The sequence below is a fragment of the Bradysia coprophila genome, chromosome II (genome assembly GCF_014529535.1).
Source record: "Bradysia coprophila strain Holo2 chromosome II, BU_Bcop_v1, whole genome shotgun sequence".
Taxonomy (NCBI): Eukaryota; Metazoa; Arthropoda; class Insecta; order Diptera; family Sciaridae; genus Bradysia; species Bradysia coprophila.
Window position 1 is genome coordinate 10,600,003 of NC_050735.1, and position 15,212 is coordinate 10,615,214.

The window sequence follows — 15,212 nt, forward strand, 5'->3', positions numbered from 1 at the left end:
CTCGATTTATGTGCAAAATACACTTAGGGCCGAGTAGCGGCCTTAGTCCAAGGGCCCAAATTTGAAACTTTTTTCGCCATCATTCTATTCGGCATTCAATTATCTCTCAAATGAAACAAAAAGTAGCAAAATCGGATGAAATTTACTCGATTTATGTGCAAAAAACACTTAGGGCCGAGTAGCGGCCTTAGTCCAAGGGACCAAATTTGAAACTTTTTTTGGCCATCATTCTATTCGGCATTCAGTTATCTCTCAAATGAAACAAAAACTAGCAAAATCGGATGAGATTTACTCGATTTATGTGCAAAAAACACTTAGGGCCGAGTAGCGGTCTTAGTCCAAGGGCCCAAATTTGAAACTTTTTTTGCCACGTTCTTTTCGATATTCAATTACCTTCTATAAAAAACTAAATCTAGCAAAATCGGATGAGATTTACTCGATTTATGTGCAAAAAACACTTAGGGCCGAGTAACGACCTTTGAGCCCTCCCAACAAGCCCACGTTGCATCTTACCCAAAAACAATGTTCAGCAGCTTTGTTCTACTCGTCAATACCTTTCATTTGAGATATCACAAGTAGCTATTGCGTGCGTATTTCGGTAGATATCGTCGAAACACTGAAAAACACCTATAGGGCCCTAGCTCTGGAGGGGCCGACCCTACCATGCCCATTTTCGAACTTGACCTTACTTTTGTCGATACCAATCGGGGAAAAAAAGAATTTTCAAAAAAGGTTGTGATTTACTCAAGCTAGAGGGGTCACAGACGGACGGACGGACGGACGGACATTTTTTTTATTGCGGATTCGTCATCTATTAACATAACCAAATGCTGTGCCCTTACTGTCTGCTTCCAATTCGACGTGTTACAAACGGCATATTAATCTTATAAGCCCCCAGTACTTCGTACGGGGCTAAAAACGTTTTTGATTGGTTAATTACAGACAGTAACACCCTACTGATGTCAAAATGTTACCATTCTACGTACACATACAGTTAATTAATTTTAACGTTTAATAGCCACCCGAAATCGTTAAACTTTCACAATTTTTTTCCGGTAATAAAATTGCGAATTAAAAAAAAGTTCTACGCAAAAAAAAAGTTCATAAACGGACTCTTTCAAATAATTTCCGCATCGAAACGAGGCGGGTATAACGGCATAAAATTTTCAATTACATAGTTTACGACCAGCATACGTAATTAAGAGACATGATAACGAAACACATAAAAACCTCTGACTAATTAGTTAGCCTCATGCTGTCACAAGACCTTTTATACTTTTCTTGTACGTCTTTTTTTCTTCTACTTCAAGTCAAACCCATCCATGCCTTTTGTGAACGTATTAAATACTAGTATACCAGTATACCCCGTGTACCTTAATTTGCAACATTCAAATTGTTCTAATTTACTAAACTTCCTTTCAAATTAAATATTTACCTTTCTCTGTATAATACAGAGACTCCGTCAACGAAGTAAAAGATAAAACAAAAAAGAAACCTTCGGTCTTATCCGACGTGAACGAGGGGCCTATAATAAAGTCGTCAAGCGTTAAATTAGGATATAAGAAGATGAAAAAAAAAATATTTTTTCCATCTGAAAATGGGCTTGATGAGAATGCAATAAAAAGTTGATCTCTTTGGTATGTACACTGAAACAGTTGTGGGGTATTCTGTCCATTGACGAATATAATTAACTTTATAATCCGATTTTCCTTTAAACGAATCTTGGATCTCTTACACTTTTAAAAAATAATAATAATTGGACTTAATATTGATTACCGTTAAAGCTGGAGTCAGTTTTGTGTATTATATACAATCTTCGTGCCATGCGAAATGTTTGAGAGATTAAGGAAGAATAAAAAGCGGAACGAAAATCCTGAAGAAAATATCATAAATTTGAAATCATTTAGACGATGCGATGGTGTTATTGATTTTATTTGGAGCTGAGATAAAGCTCTTTATTATTATTCAAAGCCGATCTCTTCTATCTCATAATCCAGCCAGCGAATTCAATCCGTACTGTTGGCATTGATGTGACTTTATCCATAAGTCGTCAACTTTTGTCATGGTCATAAAACCGTCAGATATCATCTGAATTTAACAAATTTCAGTTACCATTATCGTAGACAAAATCATATTAAACGACGACGTATAGCATTTCTAAACTAAACTTTCTCTGTGCTAACATACTTTTACCATAAAGACGAGGTCGTTAACCTACATAAAATAAATTTTGCGTGTTCATACACTAAATTCAATCATCCCTTTCAAAATATGATATTGCGTATAGGTATATTGTATAATGTGGATGGGGCGGGAGTATATAAATATGGGAAGTGTGTCTTTTCCTCCGTTCCGTCATATACCAATAACGCTACCGAAACACTAAAACGAGCTTTAATGCGATGTGACCGAATTTTTCCCCCCCGCATATCGCCATCCATAACGCATCACATTATTTCCGGAAAAAAACATATGGCAAATTGTAATGCGTATAGTCCCAAAAGGCTCTTAAGTGGCTCCTTTGAGTGTTTTAAATGTCCGAGAACTGTTTTTTTCTCTTTGATGCGTTCACTGTATCTCCCCATTTATATGGTCATTAGAAACAGATGGTTGTAAAAGGATATGTGTATAGAGGAAAAGCGTTTCTAAATTTCGCTTTGTCCTTGTGTTTAGCTACCACCTAATATTTTTCAAGAGGTGAAAAATGTATGAAAAGCGGATGTTTAAAAGAACGCGATGAAAATTTTTATGTTCCCCAAACAGCGACAAAATGCGAAGAAGTGTACATATTTCTATAAAGTAGCAAGGTCTAGAGCTACTTTGAACGCTAGACATTTTTCGTTGATGGGTTTTTCTCCCAGCTCGAAATCAAGGAAATGTCTGGTGAAAGTCTGATCCGTATTACGCTATTAAGACGACACAATGTCTGTTCCGCTCTTTCGTTTTTCCCTACTTAGGATAGCCATAACGAGGGTATAGTGAGTCAGAGATTAACGCTCGAATTCACCATTAGAAACAGTAGAACTACCATCATTATTCCGCGATATCGATATCGACCACGAAATTGAGTTAAATATCGGTAAAGTACTCTTAAATATTTGTGAAAGGAAATATCGCATTGGTAAACACTAGAATTCCGTTGCTGCGATATGTGCTCATTACATATTGGTATCAAAATGAAGATGAAATTTAAAAATTATTTTTTTGTTGAAAGATGTATAAAGTATTAAACCGAGAGTAGCGAAAATCTGACTGTACGTTGCTTATAGAAATTTAAATGTTAAAAAAACATGCCACAAATACCGGTCCACGATGACCGTGATTCGTGCTATAGCGTTTATAATACAACCACTTATCGGTCTGTCGATTTTATATGAAGTACCACAAATCACGGTCAACATAACGTAAGTGTCAACCTACCGAAAACATTGAATTTAAATGCAAAAATCCATTTAAAAATACGAATATGTTATCAGCACCGGGTGCCAATAGTCTATTTATAATACTGTGGCTAATGGCACTGGGTGCCAATAGTCTATTTATTAATACTGTGGCTAATGGCATCAGGTGCCAATAGTCTCTTTGTTATACTAATGCTAATCGCACCCGATCGCAAAGAGAGACTATTGGCACCTGGTGCCATTAGCCGCAGTATAATAAAGAGACTATTGGCTCCCGGTGCCATTAGCCACAGTATTATAAAGAGATAGTCTCTTCCTTAAAAATAATTAGTTATTGATTAATTACAATGCCAAAGGATCAATCTTCACTATAAAAGTGATATTTGCTACCTATGAATAGGTTTAAAGCAACAACGTTTTAAAATTGAAATTATTTCTCGGTCAAATACCTTAGCAGAACAAACTTTATCTTATGTTCCAAACAAAACATTTTTAAATTCGATTCCGAACGTTATTTGAAGTATTTCTGCATTATATCATCCATCGAAATTTTGCATAATTAATTTTTAATTCAGTAAAGTATCGTGAAAAACTAAGAAAATAAGCGAAGTCAGAAACCTTCTTCAACATGCGTGCAAAGCGCGCCATCTTTTTATTCAGTCGAAATTGCTACATGTGAAAGAATCGGGATATTTAGCAAAGATGTAAACAAAATGTCCTTCTTCATTTGGCAAATGACCCTTCTCCATCGGGTTGTACATGTTATGAACACAAAATCAGCTTTATAAAAAAAACTAAAAACATTTTGGTTATACTGAGTATATGAGAATGATTTTTTGCTCATTATAATGCTCTAAATCGAAATAAAATCGTTGTTTGGAACTCAAATTATAATTACTCTAAGGTTATAACAGGAACAGGAGGTTTCTTTCGTATAATTCAATAATTGGAGAGCAACGCACTTCAAGCATGAGTGGTACCAATGCACTTCAAGCAAAAGTGATCCAAGTCGACAGCTACCAAATAAAGTACTATTTTTTGTGACACACTGTCCTGTTTTGGTACCCTCCCTATTTTAGAGTACCATGCTTAAAATGCGTTGGTGGTTACGGTGAACTTGAAAATGTCCATGCCTGATATGTCTTGCACATGAATTTTTTTAATTGATTGATATTAGTACAGGGCAGCCCCGTGATTCAGAATCACATAATATTAAAATCAAGTGTACGGCAAAATTTTGAGATACACGAATTTTTCTTTGTTTGGGACCTAGGTCAATAGGCCAGCTTAAGTCAATAATAAAGTTATTTGTCCATGTTGAAGCACAGCTTGTTTGGTATCGTTGGAAAGGTGAGACTAGGCTAACTCAGGAATGCAAATTTAGAGTGAAAAAAAATTGACCTGGTCCCAAACAAAGAAAAATTCGTCTATCTCAAAATTTTGCCATACACTTGATTTTAATATTATGTGATTCTGAATCACGGGGCTGCCCTATACTAATATCAATTAAAAAGTTGCATGTGCTATACGGATCAGACATACCAGACATATCAAGCTGACCGTGTGGTACTCTTAATAGAGTACTGAGACTGGACTGAGAATTTGTAAAAGAATTTTTCATACAAAATAGTATTATATTTGACAGCTGTCACTACGATCACTTATGCTTGCAGCGCGTTGGCAGCCAATAAAATTTCTTTAGAATGTGTTTCGTAGCCGTACTCATACTTCAAGCTTTTGTAGGCAAAAATAATCATTAAACCTTTTAGAAAAATATTGCTTTAAAAGCAGGTACGGAAGACGTTTTCCAATATTTTCCTAAATTTTCTCATAATTTTTGCCATTTTTACCGGAACTTTTACAGAAATAAATTTTGGGAAAATTAAGGAAAAATTGGAAAATTTAGGAATTTTAGAATAGAAACGTCAAAAACTTTCAACGCGATGTCAATATGGAAATGTTCCAAATTAGAAGTATCAATTTTCAAAAAAAAAAAATCTGATGTTTCATTACCCGGTACATAATTGTACAAACAAGTTGTTGAATAATTGTGTAGAAAAGTCAGGTGTCACATCGCACATCTAAAAAAACGATCGAGAAGTGCACAGCCTTGCTTGCCAATGAACGTCAACACAAGGTATGGTCGAATGTCAAACTTTGTATGGAGCGGAGGACATAGCGATTTCATATAAAACTCACATCTCATTAGAGGTGAGTTTGTTTTTATGAAATCGCCGTGTCCTCCGGTTTGTATGAACAGACCATACCTGGTTTATACTTTCATTGTTGCTTGCGACTTAGGTCCTGAACGAAACAGTGTCTTAGTACACAAAACATCCTCTTCTGCCAATTAGCAAATTTTGTTGCCACCGACTGTGTGATCAACTCAGAGGTGCCATTACCTGTTCCTTCAGAATTTAGCTTGCGACAGTTTGTATAAAAGGTCCTTCAAAAAATGGAGTTCAGCCTCGAAAAATTAATTCGTTAACTTTCGTATAAAATTTATTATTTTTCACGAGACAAGTTCCGCACCAATTAGTACAACTCATTCTGTATCCTGAAATGTCGTTGCAATTTGTTTGCCTTAACACCCAACTTCATGTTCCATTTCTGATACTGTCTCTTCATGTGATGAATATCTTTAGCCTTTTTCGCTGCAGCCATCTGTTGAGTGGCACTCCATCCGAGTGAACGATATTCAGCCAACACCTTGTGCAAACGTTTGTTCGACTTGGACGGCACCAAAGCTCGAGATGGATTCAACCGCTGTTTATAGTACCTGAGCAACGAACGATGACCGATGACTGCGCCGGATGGTAGAACCAGTTGGTATTCATCGCCTTCGAGCACTTCCGGAGCCACTTCTTCGTCAACGTCCATGCCTTCATCCTAAATAGTAACGTTGATGTGAAAAATGAAAATCGAAATTTTCTCTAAATTTTCTAACATTATCCGGGTAACTGCTGCTGTAGTCGTAGTATTCAGCGTATTCAGCCAAGGCTAATCCTTCGTGTAACATCATACAGTGTCCCTTGTCGTTCATATGTTTACGCACGGCATCCAGAGAGTAGAAGGTTCGACCACGATCGTTGCACCAAATGCAAATGAAATCTTGAAATGACGAAAGATTAGACGGGCAACATTCGGGAACGCATTCAGCACGCAATACCTTTCGTTATTTTATCAGCAAGATAAACCAGTAATCCCTCCATATCAACCAGATAATCGGCATCAGGAATGAAGAATGAGTGGACAACTGACATGTGCTTGACATTATCTACAAGGCATTCACTCTGATGGCTGCAGAACATACACTCGTTGTTGGTGATTGGATTTTCAATATCGTCATCCCATTCATCGGAATCGACCTAGAGCAAATTGAATCTATTCAAAAACCCTAAACGGTTGGACCGCAACAAGTTCCTACCTCTTCAATATTCTCATCGTCCTCAATCGGCTGTGCATTCGGCTGCTTCACCGTTTTCGTTGTGATCTCCTGCAGTGGTTCCAAACTATTCAAATTGTCTTTGTGTTTTTTGCTATTCAAATGATTGGCATGCGATTTTTCCGAATTGAACTGCTTGTGGCATGCATTACAGTACAATGACGTTTCTTGATGAACCGTTTCGGCAGCCGTTTTTTGTTGCTGCACTTTTTTCACGAATTCTTCAGCCGTAGTGGGTGGCAATTCGGCTATACGTCGCTTCAAATTATAGCGATGCCAATCCTGCATGAAAATAGAAGAAATTCGTGTTTGTGGTGTTAGAAGAGTTCCGCTCACGACTTTTGGTATAATCACAATTTACCGTTTTGTAGTGATCTCTTTGCATATCTGCATCTTGAAATCGAACATTACAGTTGATGCATGTGTGAGACATTGTTTTGAGTTGTTAATGAGTTGATTTAGTAATTTTACTTGAGGAAAAACACGTTTTTTATCCAGAGAATAAATGGCACGCGATTTTTGTTAGATTGCGAAATTACGTTGAGGAATGACAGAACGGATGACACTACAAATTTCCTTGGATATTCAGTGTTGTCAGTAGATAGAAAGTTCGCGTAGACCAATAAGGCTGAAGGGATTGTCAAAATTCTGAGAGCACCTTAGAGATTATCGAGTGTTTAAGGAGAGGAAGTTTTGATCTGTTTAACTTAACTGGTCTCGGGGTCACACGTCAAATTGAGAAAAATCACATTCAAATTTAAGATGAGATTCATTAATTCCTTCATTAATTTTTAACAGCTGAATCCGAGGTAAGATATATTTAACTGGCTTTAACTGGCAGTCGATACTTATGTTGTCGAATTTTCAGTGCAACAGAGTTTTAAAGGAGAGTGTAAAACTCTGTTGCACTGAAAATTCGACAACATAAGTATCGACTGCTTCCTGAAGAAGTGGCAAGTGGTCAACGGTTCTTCAGGAAATCGTCGCCTCTTTAATATTTTGTGAAAGGATTATTCACTTCACAGAATGTTGAGAAACGACGACTTCCTGTAGAAACGTGACTACTCGTTATTTCTTCAGGAACTCGTCGATTCTTCATAAAGTCGGTGTTTCTCATGTAATCGAATTGTGACTATATTTACTGAAGAGCATGCGGATACTTTTCATTCGATTACATGAGAAACAACGACTTCCTGAAGAAACGTTGACTACTCGTTTTTTCTTCAGGAACTCGCCGATTCTTCATAAAGTCGGTGTTTCTCATGTAATCGAATTGTGACCATATTTACTGAAGAGCATGCGGATACTTTTCATTGAGAAATAGAAACAAAATATATCGTAGGACTCCTTCGACCGTTTCAACAGCCTACGTTTTTCACGTCTTCTCACTTGAACCACTGAAGAATTTGTCGCATCAGAGTGTTATGATTAGAGCGAAAAGTTCAAAGACCAGTTAAATATTACTTGCCTTGCGGTCCTTGTCATTGCAATTTTCATACAAGCAAGTTTATAGATCACTATAGAAATTGTGAAGTTGGTTTCAATTAGTTTGCACACTTTTCCCCCCCATTCCTCACGTTTCCGTCATCAGTTTCACCAAACGAAGAGATCTATTCTCTCTCATCACTAGACTAGTTGTGACAAAGTGGTAAAAGATAACGTCAAAAAGAGTTAGTTTCCATCGAATTCAGATAAATTAACTGGATTATTCGTTGTTAGCTGGACTTTTACATACAAATTTTAACATTTCACCAAACGAAACAGTTGAATAAGTGGTCTTAATTCTATCTTTTCCCGCTCTTGTAACACTCTATTGTGATGAAAGAAAAAGAAAAATTTTGACAAGCACCCCATGGCAAGTTACAATAAATTGATCTTCGGTCTTCTCACTCACTTCATAACATCTTGAAAGAGAATACGTTGACAAGTACCCCAAGGCAAGTTATAATTAACTGGCCTTCGGTTTTCTCGCTCTGATCATTACATTCTATAACAATAGACTGTTATGATTAGAGCGAGAAAACTAAAGACAAGTTATTATAACTTGCCTTGGGGTACTTGTCAAAGTATTTGTTTCTCTTTCAACGTGGTACGTTGAGAGCGAGAGGACAGAAGACTAGTTTTTTTTAACTTACCTTGAGGTACTTATCAGTCTGGCAATCTTGTTCTGATGAATCTAGTACAATTCACTACGGTGTCATGTTGCTGTCAACTGTCAACCACACGTGTGTTGGATGAGGATATTATTTACTTGATTTGAACATAACAAACGTGAATATCTTCGTCAGAATTTTGCTTAAATATATGAAATGGGAAAAAGGAAGTTTAACGCAAAAGGTCGACAAGTTGTCGACACGATCATTGACGACACAGCCACAAAACAGGTAGGTCGATAAGATAAAACTAAATCGGAATCGGAAACACACATCGGTCACATACGTTCGTTTTTAGATTAAATTGGATATCATCGATGCAGAATCGACCGAATACGGAGGATACGATCCATCCAATGCCTTAGTGCTTCCGTCTGAGAAAAGAAAAACGAAAATCAAAAAGGACAAGGACAATGTCACAAGAATTTTGTCGAAAAAGCAGCGGAAGAATTTGGAAAAAATTGTTGACAAAAAGAAGAAAAAGGAAGGGGTGAGTTGACGAAACGACACACAAAATGACAATTTCTATAAATTGGCGAATTTGTTATAGCGCGCTTCTCTGCTGGACAGACTAGCTTCGGTTCAGCTTCCGTCTGACGAACTCGGCAAATACACTTCGATTATTAACGTGCAAACGAAAGGTCTGAAACATCATTTGAAGGAGAAAATTGAGAAGCGACCGTCTAAACAAGAAGCCGATGGTGACGATGGACAACGTCGGCGGAGCAGTGTGTCCGGTAGTCAACGAAAAAAGCGATTGGCATTGTTGAACGGGTTTGTATAATTTTTCGGATCATAGTGAAGTGCCGGTCTTATGATACTTTCTGTTTAGTTACGCTGATGACGATGACTCCGACGATGAAGAGAAACCGAAAGATTTCAATACTGTTGGTCTTGAAGACAGTTCAAGCTCTGACAGTGAGAACGATGAAACTGTTGAAGCACCCACCATTGCCCCTGCTGTTATGGATGTAGCTGTAGCAGACACAGTGCCCCAAGTCATTGCAGCGAAAGAAACGAGTGTACCAGCGATAAAGCCTATTGATGAAACGACTAAACCTACGCCAATCACCTACAGACCTACTGTCTACGTTCATGTGGAACGAACGAAAGAAATTCAAGCTGCTCGATTGAAATTGCCGATTCTGAGCGAGGAACAAGTCATCATGGAAACGATTAACGAAAATCCGATAATAGTTTTGACTGGTGCTACGGGCAGTGGAAAAACCACTCAGGTGCCACAGTTTCTGTACGAAGCAGGATATGCTGAGAAGAAATTGATTGGAATCACGGAACCGCGTCGTGTAGCCGCTATTTCAATGTCCAAACGTGTTGCCACCGAAATGAACCTCAGCACCGACATTTGCTCGTATTTGATTCGTTTCGAAGGAAATGTGACCAACAAAACGAAAATCAAATTTATGACCGACGGAGTGTTGCTGAAGGAATTGGAAAATGATTTTTCACTGACGAAATACTCGGTGATCATACTCGATGAGGCCCATGAACGTAGTGTTTACACGGACATATTGGTCGGGCTGTTGTCGCGAATCGTTTTGCTGCGTCAGAAACGCAATGACCCACTGAAACTGATTATTATGTCGGCTACGTTGCGAGTGGAGGACTTTACGAATAACAAGAAACTGTTCAAAACACCACCACCGGTGTTGAGTGTTGAAGCTAGACAGTTTCCTGTTACGATCCACTTCAATAAGCGTACATCCGAACCAAGTAGATACCTTAAGGATGCATACAACAAAGCAGTCAAGATCCATAACACACTGCCCGAAGGGGGAATTCTGATATTCGTAACTGGACAGCAGGATGTTAATTATCTGGTCAGGCGATTGCGAAAGGCATTTCCCTATCGTAAAAAAGATGCAGCGAAAAAAGTGGAAAATCCGTCAGAGAAAGTGTCGGCATCAGATGACGACTCGGACGACGAAATGGATATGAAGAAGGCGATCAAAAATTCAAAGAAAGCCAAGAAGAAGCTGCACTCTATGCTGCAATTACCACAAATCAGTCTCGACAACTACAAATTACCATCCGATGACACCGATGCTGACCTACTCGATTACTGCTCTGACAACGACAGCGACGACTCAGCATCCGAAGAAGAGGACTCCTTGAACATTGTGGGTTTGAATACTGCGCAGCCAATGTGGGTGCTACCGTTGTATTCGTTGCTTCCATCCGATAAACAATCCAGAGTTTTCGATAAGCCACCCGAAGGAACTCGAATCTGTGTTATTTGTACGAACGTTGCCGAGACATCGTTGACCATACCAAACATAAAATACGTCATCGACGGTGGTTTGGTGAAGACACGACTGTACGACAAAGTAACCGGTGTCAGTTCATTCGTTGTGACATTTACGAGTAAAGCTGGTGCTAATCAGCGAGCGGGTCGAGCTGGCCGTACGGCACCTGGTCATTGCTATCGATTGTATTCGAGCGCAGTGTACGAAGATGAGTTTGCCGATGTTGCAGTTCCAGACATCCAAAAGAAACCGGTGGACGATTTGATGTTGCAAATGAAATGCATGGGAATTGATAAGGTTGTCAACTTCCCGTTCCCGTCACCGCCGGATTTAGTTCAATTGGAAACGGCTGAGTACAAGCTAAAGTTATTGGGAGCACTCGAAACGGCTAAGTCATCTAAATCTGAAGAAGCAACCAAAGTCACACCGCTCGGCATGGCGATTTCAGCATTTCCAGTCGCACCTCGTTTCGGCAAAATGTTAGCGTTAAGTCATCAACAGTCGCTGCTTCCATACACAGTATGTATCGTAGCCGCTTTGTCGGTCCAGGAAGTGTTAGTGGAAGTGCAAACGACGGAGGATCAAATAGTTAAGCAAAGAACGGAATGGTATCGCAAGAGAAAGGAATGGGCTGGCAAGGGTAATTCGTTGTTACTGGGCGATCCGATTGTCTTACTTCGAGCTGTCGTTGCATGCGAATCTGGTGGTAAAGTCGAAGACTTGTGTAAATTGTACGGTCTGAGACCGAAAGCAATCACCGAAATCAGAAAGCTTAGAATACAACTAACGAACGAAATCAATTTGAGCTTGAGCGATGTCATTCTGGGCGTTGATCCTAAAATGCCCAAACCAACAGATCATCAAGCGAAACTGTTACGTCAAATTCTACTTTCCGGTATGGGCGATCAAGTGGCCAGAAGGATACCCGATGATGAAAAGAAAGACAGTGAAGATAGACTTCGTTTAAAGTATGGCTACCGATGTCCGGAAATGGAAGAACCAGTGTTTATGCATTCGTCGTCCGTTCTAAGAAAATCGAAACCCGAATGGGTGATTTACCAGGAGATTTTCGAGCTTCAAAACGGAGATGCTCGGAAAATGTTCATGCGTGGCATTACAGCTATCGAACCGGAATGGTTGCTCATTTATGTGCGATCATTGTGTAACATTCGATCGGTGAAAGAAGATCCACCGCCGAGATACAACCAGCAAGATGGAAAGATCTACTGTTTCGTGGAAGCAACGTTTGGTCGGTCAGGATGGGAACTTCCGTTATCAGAAATTGAGATGCCACATACTGAATTGTATTACAGGTAAATCAGAATGTCAAACCCCAGCAGTCACTGCAGACGGATTAAGAGCAATAAAATGTTTCAGATATTTCGCTATGTTTCTGCTCAACGGAGACATATTTCCGAAAATTTCGGAATACAAGAAACAGATGCGTTCGATGCCGAAAAATATTGTCAAAAGTTGGTCCAAGGATGCACCTCACGTTTTGGGTATTGTGAATAGGCTGATCAATCGTCAAGTGAATAGCAAACAGAAGCTAGTAGATCTGTGGCGCAAGGAGTCGGATTGTAAGTGCTGCTATCCGCTCATATGATGACCGATTCATGATTGATTTTAAAACTTTTTTCAGATCTGTTGGAAGAATTCTGCAACTTTTTGGTAGACGCTAGCCCGTCAGCGATCGCATTAAATTGGCCACCTATCGGTTAATTTACTATTTTGTTGATTTGAATGAAATTTGTACGCAGAGAAAATAAAATTTTTGTTCGTTAAAAAAATTGCGTCAAAGTTTCTAGAATTACACTTTTTATTCGAACAGAAAAGATAATCCAGTAATACGAAATTCCAGAACCGGACACATCATTTCATAAGCGAACAGATCTCGTAAATAAAAAAATGAATTATAACAAAGCAAACTAATGAAATTCAACTAAATTCTTGGTTTTTTCTTATTCTGCTAATATAAATTTACAAAGTTTACTTAAAGTGTTAAATTATAGTGAGATTTGGGACCTAATTGTAAATTATGTTTTCCACAGCACTGACGATAATTTGGCTGAAAAAAAGAGGAAATTTATTATAGCATTGATGCAAGTATGAAAATAAACATAATCAGTGGTCAGGCGCGCCGACTTTAGTTTTCGTCGTTAGGGATATTTACTTGGATTTTTAACAAAAACTCTATTTTGCGTGTATAGGGTATCTGCCCAATTCCAATTCGCCTATAGAGGTCGGTGCTGCTGCCTAGCGAGAGGTTGTCGAAACCAACATAAAACAACGAAATTCTGTTAAAAGTTAGCTCTGACACCAGGGCCTATTTTTGGTATTTTTTTTTCCAAATTTCCAAAATTTACCAAAAATTGCTAGAATTTCCAAAAATTTGCAAAATTTACCAAAAATTGCAAAGATTTCCAAAATTTACAAAGAAAATTATTAAAAATATATGCCCTGTCTGACACTACAAGCTTGCTTGGCTTAGGCCGAAAACACACAAGCAATCCACAATTATGATGCATTTCCCACTGTAACACCACATACGTTAAACAATGGAAGACGTATCGTAATTGTCAATTCCAGCAACACAAAATTTCTCCTATGTTTTTGGCCTTACATCAGTATTGATGTCTATTCACCAATGGCATATTTAAGTCTTTAAAAATTCAATTAGTCAAATCTTTTCGTCAAATGGGCAGTATTCACTCATGTAAGTCACTTCACTTATATAACTGAACTAACTGAGACAGTGAAACACAAATTCATCCGGTTGAAAGTCCTAAATCATAGATAGTAGCTTAGATTCTTGATGGAAGCATTTTGCACATTCTAATATGTGGAACTTTTACAACTTCTAATTTCTTCAAAATAGACGCAGACTTACAGATATGAATTTGCTTCTTAAATCTTTGTAAATCGTCACAGAAGGTGAAGGGAAGAATAACCAACAAAGGTTTTATGGGCGAATCTGTAGGCATTTTGCAAAAACAAATTTATGGAAGAAACCGTAATTTATTTTCACAAATTGACAAAAGCATTAGCTAATCCCGTTAGCTCCTTTCTGGAGCCAGTTGATAATACCCCTACCCCATTCAGTCAAAAGGACAAAAATACTTACCGTCGGTACTCGTATTCTCCGAGCGTATGTTTAGTCGAGACTTGACGACGACGACGAAGACTCGACGGTTGGATGTTGTATTTTCACTTCAATCGACATTTTCTCGATGCCAAATAAGCCTCTCCAATTGGAAACAGTCAAACGCGAAACAAACTGTGGTTTGAAGAGAACATAAAAGTGAGGTTATCACTATAGGTTTGATCGCTAATACGGCTATTATACGTACTGTTCAACTTGTAAAACTTGTAAAATGGTCTAGAGATTTAATATTTGCGTGCGGATTGACCTTTTCGTTTCCTTTTCATTACCCTGAACGAGCACATTTCCCTGAACTAGCACATTATATATGAAGGCTCCATAGATGTCATTCATTAAAGAAGAAAATGTGCTGAGGTTTCTAATAAAACACTTTGTATTCAAAAAAATTCAAAAAAAAATATTTTTCTAAATATTTACTGTTGGTTGAGCGGTGAAATTTGGCTGAGTCTGGCTATGCACATCATTATAGTTTTAGCTGTCTCACGCGATCTTTCTACTCTTCCCGCCTTCTTTTTCTTATTTTTTTTAACACTGTCTGGATCAACGTATTTTTCTGATTAATCTTAATTTGGTTCATATTAAAGAAACAATAGGAAAAAATGTTCCTGTTTGTTTCTATTATGTTGAAATCAGCTGTTAAACAGTCGACTTCGCCTCGAACTTTAATTTTGTATGCAGCCGATCGCTAAAACCTTCAAAAAATGATTCCTCTAGTTGATATCTCATGGATTGCTGAAGACACTAAAGCTCAACAACGTCATCAACACCCCAAGCCGAGGCTTTAGC

General features: G+C 38.2%; 2 protein-coding genes across 2 annotated transcripts; one reads left to right on the forward strand and one right to left on the reverse strand.

Moving 5' to 3' along the window:
• Positions 1–5,884: 5,884 nt before the first annotated feature.
• On the reverse strand, positions 5,885–7,404 carry LOC119072238 (zinc finger protein 622). The gene is made up of 5 exons (XM_037177416.1): positions 7,208–7,404; positions 6,829–7,128; positions 6,571–6,769; positions 6,349–6,512; positions 5,885–6,290 (listed from the first exon to the last, which is right to left on the reverse strand). Exons 1-5 carry the CDS (start codon positions 7,277–7,279, stop codon positions 5,937–5,939), a joined length of 1,089 nt encoding a protein of 362 aa, XP_037033311.1. The 5' UTR covers positions 7,280–7,404; the 3' UTR covers positions 5,885–5,936.
• A 1,654-nt stretch (positions 7,405–9,058) lies between these two features.
• LOC119072245 (probable ATP-dependent RNA helicase kurz) lies at positions 9,059–13,053 on the forward strand. The gene is made up of 6 exons (XM_037177429.1): positions 9,059–9,230; positions 9,298–9,489; positions 9,550–9,773; positions 9,832–12,576; positions 12,641–12,843; positions 12,906–13,053. Exons 1-6 carry the CDS (start codon positions 9,156–9,158, stop codon positions 12,983–12,985), a joined length of 3,519 nt encoding a protein of 1,172 aa, XP_037033324.1. The 5' UTR covers positions 9,059–9,155; the 3' UTR covers positions 12,986–13,053.
• Positions 13,054–15,212: the final 2,159 nt, after the last annotated feature.

Excerpts from the sequence above, each read along its gene's own strand:
- LOC119072238 (XM_037177416.1), bottom strand. The coding sequence starts at position 7,279 with ATGTCTCACACATGCATCAACTGTAATGTTCGATTTCAAGATGCAGAT. Across the intron at positions 7,129-7,207 it reads AAAGAGATCACTACAAAACG|GATTGGCATCGCTATAATTT; the intron begins GTAAATTGTGAT and ends ATTTTCATGCAG. Across the intron at positions 6,291-6,348 it reads GCAGCAGTTACCCGGATAAT|GATGAAGGCATGGACGTTGA; the intron begins GTTAGAAAATTT and ends GTTACTATTTAG.
- LOC119072245 (XM_037177429.1), top strand. The coding sequence starts at position 9,156 with ATGGGAAAAAGGAAGTTTAACGCAAAAGGTCGACAAGTTGTCGACACG. Across the intron at positions 9,231-9,297 it reads ACGACACAGCCACAAAACAG|ATTAAATTGGATATCATCGA; the intron begins GTAGGTCGATAA and ends GTTCGTTTTTAG. Across the intron at positions 12,844-12,905 it reads GTGGCGCAAGGAGTCGGATT|ATCTGTTGGAAGAATTCTGC; the intron begins GTAAGTGCTGCT and ends AACTTTTTTCAG.